Source organism: Lissotriton helveticus, chromosome 12, assembly GCF_964261635.1.
Source record: "Lissotriton helveticus chromosome 12, aLisHel1.1, whole genome shotgun sequence".
Classification (NCBI taxonomy): Eukaryota; Metazoa; Chordata; class Amphibia; order Caudata; family Salamandridae; genus Lissotriton; species Lissotriton helveticus.
Window position 1 is genome coordinate 793982866 of NC_136073.1, and position 10169 is coordinate 793993034.

The window sequence follows — 10169 nt, forward strand, 5'->3', positions numbered from 1 at the left end:
GACACCAATGTGCCTAACCACCCGGGAACAGTCCCAATGCCCCATGAGGGAAGACTATCCCAGGCCAGAGACCAGGTGATGGGAAGGGCCCCCCCTGCAGAGACTCTCCCCCGGAAAACAAGCGCAGTCACAGGAAATAATCAACTGCAAGATTACGCATAAGCGACTAATCCTCCCCCGGATACAGAGTCTATTGCAGTGCGCAAAGCATATTTTGGAATGACTAGCGAATAGGTCTTACAAGAGGCAAACTGGAAGCCTCGGGGACAGCCGCGAACACTTGCCCCCCCGGATCATACCTGAAATCCTAAAAGACTTCTCGGGCCCACCCCAAACCATTATTGGCAGTCCGTACTCTGGCTGTGGAAGCCACAGCTATTCTCTGTATAACTGAATAGAGTGTTACACTGACGGCAGCAGACTGCGGGTGAGCTGCCAGCGGGCCCCCGAGCCTCGGGAAAGAAGGCAGGAGATCCAAGAAGGGGGGGGGGAGACTAAACGAATGACCCTCCCAAGCATGGCAGACCACACATGTGCCTTAATCGAGGGTACCAAGTACTATTTCTCAGTTACGAGTTGTTGCCAATCATGCAGTGCCCCCTATAAACCTGTGATTGGTACTCATTGTTGCATGCCGGGCCACATCTAAACACCCTTCTTTAGACCCTAGTTTAAGATTAAACACTCTGAAAACTCCATCCGTGTACAGGTCAGAAGTAGCCTGAGATATCCACCCCACTAAAATCGTCTGGCCTAAAAGAACATGTGTAACAGACGCTTAGGTGGAAAGAGGAGTATTACGCCAGAGGAGCCAAGGAGGGAGGAGTCTAATGTAGATCCACTCAGCTATACGGGTGACACTAAATCTCAGCCTGGGCTATCAAACAATTAAACCCCAGGACATTCAAATAATGACAATCCTCCCGCTTAACTTACTGTAGTAAACAAGAGGACCCATACATGGCAGACGACGTCTGCGAATATGAAAGTGGCATAACCAGTCTATAGGTTTGAGACATGGCATAAGAATATTAGACTCCAGCACAACGCCCATGTTAGCAATGGACTAACAGAGACCGGCCGTTGTGCCTACCCATTAGGCTGAAGACCTCTACGTGGTGAATGGGGGCAAGGAACGTGAGTGCTTTGAAAATCATATACATAGAAGGATACTGGATTTTCTTTGAAGAATATCTGCGTGTCAGATACATGTCAAACCATCAAAATAAAGTAGACGTGCCATGCCTAGACGTCCGGATACTAAGTGACGGGTCCCGAAAAGCAGCACTATCACACGCTGCGTTTTCCCTTGGTTACTTTGGGCTGAACTCGCAAGGATTGGGTGCGAGTTATCTGAGAATAGGGCCAAGGGAGTGTCATAGGCAGCGCTAAGAGGAAGAATATGGGCCCCCAGGAAGGAGGTGGGATGATAAAATGCAGCCATGGTCACTTCAGCAGAGGAGGAATCAAGTGTCCTAGGAACCCCTGCACCTGCTGCAACTACGCTCTCGATTACGCCCGTCTCAGGGAGGGAGCGTCTTCGACAATGAACAGGTGAGGGTCTTATTCCAAATGCCTGTCCAGCATCCTGCTGTAATATTCTTGGACCAGTTCTATCACATGCTATGCCGATGACAAACTGCCACCCACAACGTAGAGATCACTACCTGCAATGCTGATCTATAGCTAGATCAGGGAGTGCCAATGCTAGAATAGAGACCAGTGTCAGCACCACTTCCCGCATTTACAAGGGCCACAAGCAGTCATAGAAACTCTATTGCTGGTACGGATGAGCAGGACAAACTAGGGTCTCATCTGCAACTCATGCTAAAACCCAAAGGAGAGTTCCAAACAAAATTGGACCGAAATTGGGACCAGTGACACCACCACATCCCGAATTTACAAGGGGCAAAAGCAGTCGGTCAACCTCTATTGCTAGTAGGGATGAGCAGGACAAACTAGGGTCTCATCCGCAACTCACCTTATAACACGATACCCTTGGACAGGATGTTGCACATTCAAAGCCGAATTCCCACTGAGCCGTGCTCCAAAACATATGAACACACCGGTTAACAATTATCTGCCTAGTGAGGCTCCCGTTAACACTAAAGTGTCTTTTGATATTCACGTATGAATATGTCCCATAAACCAGTGGATCTGCAATAATGCCAGAGAAGTGGCGACTATAATATTGGCACCTGTGTTAATCAGCTAAATTAATAGCCACTGAATGCGGTTTACTTGGGGAATCATTGCATGAAGTGACCCGAAATCCGGCCACAGATTTACCGAATAAATACCCTAAATAAATTTAAAGGTAATTTAAACATCTACAGGCAAACATTCAGGGGTGAGAACCGCGTATTACAAACAGTAGAGGTACCTGCTGTGTAGTCATAATCATTTAAGAATCATCAGGTGTACGACAGTCCGGGAAATAGAACATGCCCGTTTGCAAAACAGCACTCGCGGGCAAGAACGATGATATCCTGCAGTGCTGAGAAATGACATTCTATGAGAAAACGTGGAAAGGACACAAAATTCCAGCGTGTGCGGAGAAACTGAAACCGAGAGACTGTTCCCCCTGGTGGCCAACACGCACCACTGCCCAAGCAAAAGGCCGAGCGCAACAATTGCTAACGCATCCAAGACCAAATTATGCCCAGCAATTGCCGAAGTGCGGTGTTGCTGTAAACGGCACGAGAACCAACAAAAATCCAGCAGGCAAAGGGGTGGCCAGGACATCCAGCGAAAACGTCTCTCCGCTCCCGTCGTTGCCCGGCCTAAAGGCATGTACAAGCACCCTTGTTCTGTGTACCATGGCCTGGAGGGCGGCTGTGTGGACCAAGTGTACACTGCCCGACAGGGGGGGGATTAGGGGTGGTGGGTGGAAGGCCACTCCACCAGTCTGCCACTATAAAGACGTGCATGCCAAAACACAATCAAAAGCCAACATGCCTGTGCCCCACCAATAATTAGCCCTGAAGCCAGATGGCGCATCCTTACGCGGACATCTCGCACATAATTGCCTTTTAAAATGGCCGGACATGTACGCCATTACCCGCGTGCCCCGGACATGGTGAAGCGTACTTCCCATGCCAGTGGTGGCAAGTTGACGCCATTACCCACGTGCGCCGGACAAAGTAAGAGATACCGCCCCAGGAAATGGCCGGCTGCCCAGGAGCATGGAGTCTATCTTTCCAACAGACTGTAAAGATGTCTTTATCCTCTGATCGATATGTCACTGAGGCATACATGGAAAATAGTATAGTCGAGATCCGCCTACAACCTGTTTAGGACCAGCGCAAGGACCACACAAATCAACGCATTTCAGAATGCCATCCTCTACCATACCGGAAAAGAACAAAGCCGGAAATGAATAAGGCTGCCGAGGACAATAGCGCATCACTCCCCGCATGCTTACACAACCCTTGACCCTCGGACACCTGGAGCGAAACTCCCCCTCTAGCTCCAGCCACATTTTCTCTACCGCGCCAAAGGCACAACTGAGAAAACATGGTAGTTCGCACTTTAGCACGTTTCTAATTCATCATCACAAACAATATGCAGGTATATTTCTAAACCATAGAGACAATGATCAGCACACACCGTTGGTTCATATCCTTTTTTAACTACTTTCCTGCAAAATGGTAAAGCATTTAAGTGTTGTCAAAACGCATTGCGATTGCGACCCCACGATTTCTAGATGCTCTAGATACCACCACAGATGTCACTAATACCTCAAGTAGTGTGACATATGCCACAGAAACATGTCCACTAAACCTTCTCCTCAGGTATCGTTACTGCTAATGTGACGCTCGGACCCTGCGGGAAAGTCTGCGCTAGAACGTAGTGAGCGTCGCCACTGCAGAAGGACCGCACTGCCGAACGCAAACTCCAGCGCTGGCCCGGCGCCGCATACACCTGTGTAGTCGCCCAGGGTCACATGAACGCACCATGGGAGGACAATGCGAAGCCTCCGACCCGCCTCCCGACATGGGGACCCTGGCTGACGCCTCGGAGGCAGGGGGGTGGGGGAGAAATGAAGGACATGGTTCGAGTGAACGAAGGGGCTGGCCCCACCACCCCCCGACACACACCGCAGAAAACGCGAGGACGGGCTATACACCAGCGCGCCGACAAAAGCAGATTTTCTTAACCGGGCGGTGTTCTATTACACCACGAAAATATACAGCCAAGCCTCCCGGACGGACATAGGGGTGGGAGCTAGGTGCATGGTTGCTGGCAACGAACCCCGAGACAGGTGGTGCCGCCGACTGGACCCACTCCACCAAACCCAAATTGAGCCGCCCGTTGCTAGCGTTGCTGACAGGATGGGCCTGGGGCAGGGCAGTGAACAGCAAGGCGCGTAGCCATACTAAACCGTGGCGACGGAATGTTGAAAGATGCAAAGCGTAGCCTTTTGCTATCAATACTAATTGACCTAATTTTGGTGTCAATTGGGGTACATCTGCCCGCCCCCGCCCGGAAGCCAAAGCCGAAAACCAAAACTGCACTGCGACCGTTAGACTAAATGAGCCGACGCCGCGGCTCGAACACTGGTCCCCAGCTCCAGAGTCAGCAACTCTAACCGCTGAACACGCCTCTGGCTTCGAAAATGAGCCCATCGGGCCCCTATGCTGTTACTGTGCACAATACCTCCGTCAGACATAACTGACCCCCTAACGAAGAACCTATGTAACCCTTGCTTGGACAAAATGTCTCGGACAGATGAGAGAAAAACCCCCCCCACGAGCGCCGCCTCACCGTCGAAAGCCTAATACATTTGCAAGGCAGTCTCAAAACATCACACTGGTAAGTAACAAGAAAGGGACGGCAGCGACTCGAAAATGAACCTTGACGGTATTAAACATTAACTCCTAAACAGTGAATTCACACTAATACCCGGACGTAAGGATATCCCGCTAGACAGCCACACTTAGTGGTTTCCGACAGAAGGCATAGAGTAGCGGTGGACACTAGGACAGCAATTGCATTAGTAATCGCGCCCCCAATCAACCCGGGAAAGAAAGGATATCTGTGCCCTGAGGCACCGAATGCGGCACCGTGAATCCATAACATATCATAAAACCAACAATCACGCATGATTATGGCAAGCCGCACAAACATCTCGGCCCTAAAACCGAGAAAGCGCAAGAAAACCTAGCGTTCATGCAAACAAAACGCCTCTCAGCCCCGATTCCATGAGATGGGGGCCACGACCACTGGTCAGCTCAGCAGCACTGGTAAATATGGGGACAACACACTCGTATCTCCGCAGGCCCCAGTCACAAGTGCCGCCCCACTCCGGGGCCCAAATTAAGCCTTCTTGATCCCGTAGTCAGAAGCGATCAAAAGGAAACACTTTGCATGAACGATGGTATTCCTTGAATGCAAAATACACGGTACGTGCATAATGATGAAGCGGGTAAAAATTGGCTCATCCTTCACAGCTCCCCCCCATCAACATGAGTACAACCATAACGAGTCTTGGCCTTCGCCTGAAAGCCCGCGCACCACCAAGCATGCACTATCCCTTTGCCATAATCCTCACAAAAGAAACCAAGCAGCACGAGGATACGAACCTCCGACTCCGAAGAGACTGGTGCCTAAAACCGGATCCTTTGACCGCTCGGGCCACGCGCCCACCTGTAAATAACTGTACACATTAGAATACCACACACCGCGCCATACTTGAGGGCACTGCGCACAAGCACGATGTCGCGAGAAAGCATCCAGCTCAGGCCCCAGGTAGGAGCAATCAGAAGCGCCAGATGCACAGAGCATGGCTAAGCGTACACACGGAAAAACACGCTTACCCTACCCTTCGGCCACAGCCCCGATGATCGTAGAGGGTCGGCATCGGACTCCCGGGAGAACCATTACCCCACGGACAGTCCCACCACGCGGGGCTCCCCGGACCAGCCCGCACCCCCAAAGAGAATGCGAGGAAAATCAGACGACGAGGAAGGGGGACGGACGAGGCGAAGGAGGTAGGGAGAAATACACAACATTACACACCCACGCACAACCTGGGGAAGGTTCGACCCGCCAAAATGCAATATTTGTAAATCCTACAATTGCCGCCACAATACCACACAAACATGGCCACTCCAGCGCCGGAGAGATCACACAAAAGACGCCCAAACCTTTAGGGAAAACGGGACTCGGTATAGCAAATACAGCGGGGCCCGACAAGAACAGGCCGGGCCCGCGCTGACCGGAGGACAAAGACCGGAAGGAAAACCGGACGTCCCCCCCACAGCAGCCCGCTCTAGCGGGCCGCCTCGCCAGGCTCCCACCTCACACGGAGGGAGCAGGCGGCTACAGTAAGGGGGGGGGGGGAGAGGGTAGGCCCAAGGCCTCGCTCACCTCAACACGACGAGGTAGTCACAAAAGAGTGTCCCGCAAGATCGTACGGCGTCCGGGCGGCAAAGAGGCTTAGGATGGGGGCACCACAGCATAAGTACCCCTGAAGCCCCTCCCCGCCGCCCGGACGAGATTCTCGGCAAGCCGCCTCCTCCAACCGGTGAGGCGGATGTGCCGGACAGGCAAGTGGGGGCGGGACCGCCCTCCTTGACTAGGTACCCGCCCTCTTGATGGCCACTGCGTGGCCTCGGGCAGGCGCATTACATGAGCACCAGTTACATTACACATGGACACAATTCTACTGTTAGCGAAGCTCCCGCCTCCCATTGTGTGTCCTGCGCTTTTTTTTTTTTGCAGATTTGTATAGCGCGAACTCTGTTTTCTCTCTCTCCTCTCTCTGTTTCCCTCTCTGCACTCCCTCCATAGTTCCTCCGTCTCCCTCTCCCCGCCTCGACCCTTCTCCCCCTGTCTCTCCACAGCACTCTGGGCTCGGCTGTGGTGTGATTCGCATCCCATGACGAGGACCCGACCAATCAGCGGCGAGGAGGGGGCAGGGTGACCTTGGCGCCGGTTCCATTCATGGGAAGTAACTTGTTCCCGGGGTAACTGTCGGTCACAGACTGCACACAGGAGGCATACCGCGCCCCAGCGGTCTCACAGTACCCCCAAAGAGCCCGGCACACACCACAGACCCTTCTGTAAACACGCGCACAGACCAGATCTGACCACCTCCCAAAGCCCTCTGGGGAAAGTTGGGCGTTTGCAGGATACATTCAACATTCGTAGTAAAACAATTGAACGTGTTGGAGCAGGAGACCTCGAATAAAAAGACTGTATTTATTTAAAAAAAGAAAAAAAATGAAAGAATGAAAATGGGTGTCTCCTTAAAAACCCTGACCACTAACCAGTGCAAGCTGCAAAATTCACTGGCTGAGATCTGCCCAGAAGACGCAGACACCCCCATGCACCTCCCCACCCCCGCACACCAGGAAACAGACGATCTGTTCTAAGAAAAGTAGGAACTCACTTGAACTTGAAAACGTAATTGGGGGAAAATGTATGAACGCTCGCAGCAGGGGGCTGGCAATTGTACTGAAATGAATGAGGGGCGCGTGTCCCAAATGAGTGCTGTGTGAGGCCCCAGTCATCAATAACACCTGATCCCCTACAAGTGATTTTGTGAGTAAACACAAACAGGTCGTCTAGAGTCGCAGATGACTGGCCTCGGACGTCCCTTCGGAAAGACGCCCAGAGGCACCAAACCCGGGACACTCCCCTCACCCTCACACATGGCTCCTCCCACCTGAGACCTCAGGAGATGCGCTGTCTCTAACGTAAACAAAATCACGTCTTGTAAACTTCCCTGACTGGCCTCTCACCTGTGTCCAATTTCGGGCGTCCCCTCTCAACAACAGACGCTCCTATTCGACAGATATCACCTCTCCCAGGAGACACCCGCAGACACTCAAAGAAATCCCATCTCATGAACGCCACTCAACAGGGTGCAGCAGGTGCAGTGGCACCAGAGCCCAGAGGGGCCAACCAAATCTTGATTATTACTGTATTGTACACTTCAGAGAGCGGTATTAAGGCCCGGTCCATCTGTCTCAGCATTCCAGGCGAATTCTGTCGCGCGTGCACCGCACACATCTCAGAGCCATCTTCGACAACCCCACGCTCATCCCTGGAAGCCCACTCACAGATGGCCCCACTGGTGGGTGTTTCAGCAGACGCGCCTCTCTCAGGTACCCCGTCACGCACACCTCCCCCCCGCACGTCCCTCTAGCGCTCACAGACCAAAGGTGCCAACTCAGGCACCCTCTCACAGGTGAGGCTGCCCACATGTATTTTCACAATATTATACACGACAAGGGAACCCAAAGTAGCAATAGGTCTGGGACCTTGGGATTACGTAGTATTACAAGAGACAATGGTCCCAAACTTTAGATCAGATAACCAAGCAAAAATAAATATAGACCAAAATTGGAATCTATATTAAATGTCCAGCCGGACATATTTAATAGTTGATATATTCAAATGTAGTAAAGTTGTTCAACAATTTCCAAGTGTGGTTGGAAATCGTTGAACAACTTTAATACATTTGAATATATCAACTATTAAATTTGTCCGGCTGGACATTTAATATAGATTCCAATTTTGATTTATTTTTGCTTGGTGATCTGATCTAAAGTTTGGGACCATTGTCTCTTGTGACATGTATTTTCACAGCTACCTACTACATCCAGCGCTCTGAAGCCCTGACCTACTCAAGTCAAGTTCGCGCTAGATAAGACAGCCAATTAAAAAATAAAGGCGAATCTTCTCACATGTGCACCCATTCCACAGAGACCCTGCCACCCTGCCTCCCTTCTTTGAAACACAAAGAGATCCAGTGACAGGAACTCCGTGGGCCCTCACAGACACCCCTACCCCTCCAAATGACCCCTTCTCGAGATATTCCCCCTTGGGCTCCGGGCCCCGGTATCACTGCACCTGCTGCACCAATAGTACCCACGCCCCGAGGCAAATGCATCCTATCGGACGTCAGTGCTCACAGACGTTCAAATACGTTCCAACTCAGAGACCCCACACAGCTCTCTCGGAGGTTTTCAAACCCACAGATGCCCAGCGCTCCGAACACCTGGTGGGTGAAGTTGGCGCTATAAATACCAAACAATAAATAAAAACGAATCTTCGCTCATACATGAACGTATTCGAAGGTTACCTGCATCCCTTCTTCAACAACTCTTGGACACCAAACGATACCGTCTTCTCAGGGACGCCTCGGCCCTCACAGAAACCCCTCTCTGCTGGATTCCCCCCACACACCAGAGACAGTCTCACCTTGTATGGAGCCCCGGACGTCACCTGTCACACAGACGCCTCCGAGAGGACGTCACCGCTCCAAGAGGTCCACAGACACTACACCACAGACACCCCACACGGGTGAGACCACTCCCGTGCGAATTCAGCCACAGAGGCGCCCACCTCACACAAATCCCACTCCCTGCCTACAAACATTCCGAGATTCTGAATAAGACACCCATATGCCCGTCTCTTAAGCCTCATATATTCCTCCGAACTCTCTGAAGGTTTTGAAAACAGTAAAAAAGAAAGAAAGTTCTGTGCACTGCTGACAGCTGTAATCCTGCTTTTGAAACATCACTGTTAAAAGTGAAGAATGCAAGGTTAATTTGTATCAGGGGTGCTGCATATCAGCCCACTTCCCGGGCACAGAAGGGGCAATCTGAAGTTCTCGGGCACCCCCTGGCAGAGCTGCATAAATCCAGACGTAAAGCCAGGACACGAGAATTGATCGGTGACTCTGCTCAGAGTGAAGTGCCGCAGGGCACACGGTGAGTCAGCCTTACCTGTGCTGGAGGCGGGAGTCTGAGGGCGCACCCCGGGCAGGGCCCAGGCGCAGAGAGTCCAGGACAGTAGGATCCAGGTGACGCCGCTCCTCATGGTGCCCAGGATCAGTCTGTGTGTGTGCGGAGCGGGCAGGCAGGGGAGCTATAGGGAAAGTCCTGAGTGACAGGGCCTAGAACTTAAGAGAGGGGCCCAATGAGAGGGGGCGGCGGGCTGCCCTCCCACGGACTGCCCCTGGCCACTCCCCCCTCCAGCCCTCCCCTGAGCACTTCCCTGCCTCCGGGATTTGCTCCCTCGACCCTAATCCCCTCCAACCCTCAGAGCCCTCCCAGGGCGGGGGCTCGCCTCACCCCCCAAGTCACCTCACCCCTCAGCCTTGAACTCTACCCAGCCCCTGCCCCTCCCCCACCTGCTGCCTTCCCAGCAGGGCT

The 10169-nt window shown here is 52.3% G+C and overlaps 1 protein-coding gene across 1 annotated transcript in view; it reads right to left on the bottom strand.

Moving 5' to 3' along the window:
* Positions 1-9873, bottom strand: part of LOC144799124 (lipoprotein lipase-like) — an 85167-nt gene extending 75294 nt beyond the window's left edge. Inside the window, exon 1 of the mRNA XM_078670322.1 lies at positions 9741-9873. Within this exon, the coding sequence (XP_078526448.1) occupies positions 9741-9834 (94 nt within the window). The 5' untranslated portion in view covers positions 9835-9873. The remainder of the gene's footprint in view (positions 1-9740) is intronic.
* Positions 9874-10169: the final 296 nt, after the last annotated feature.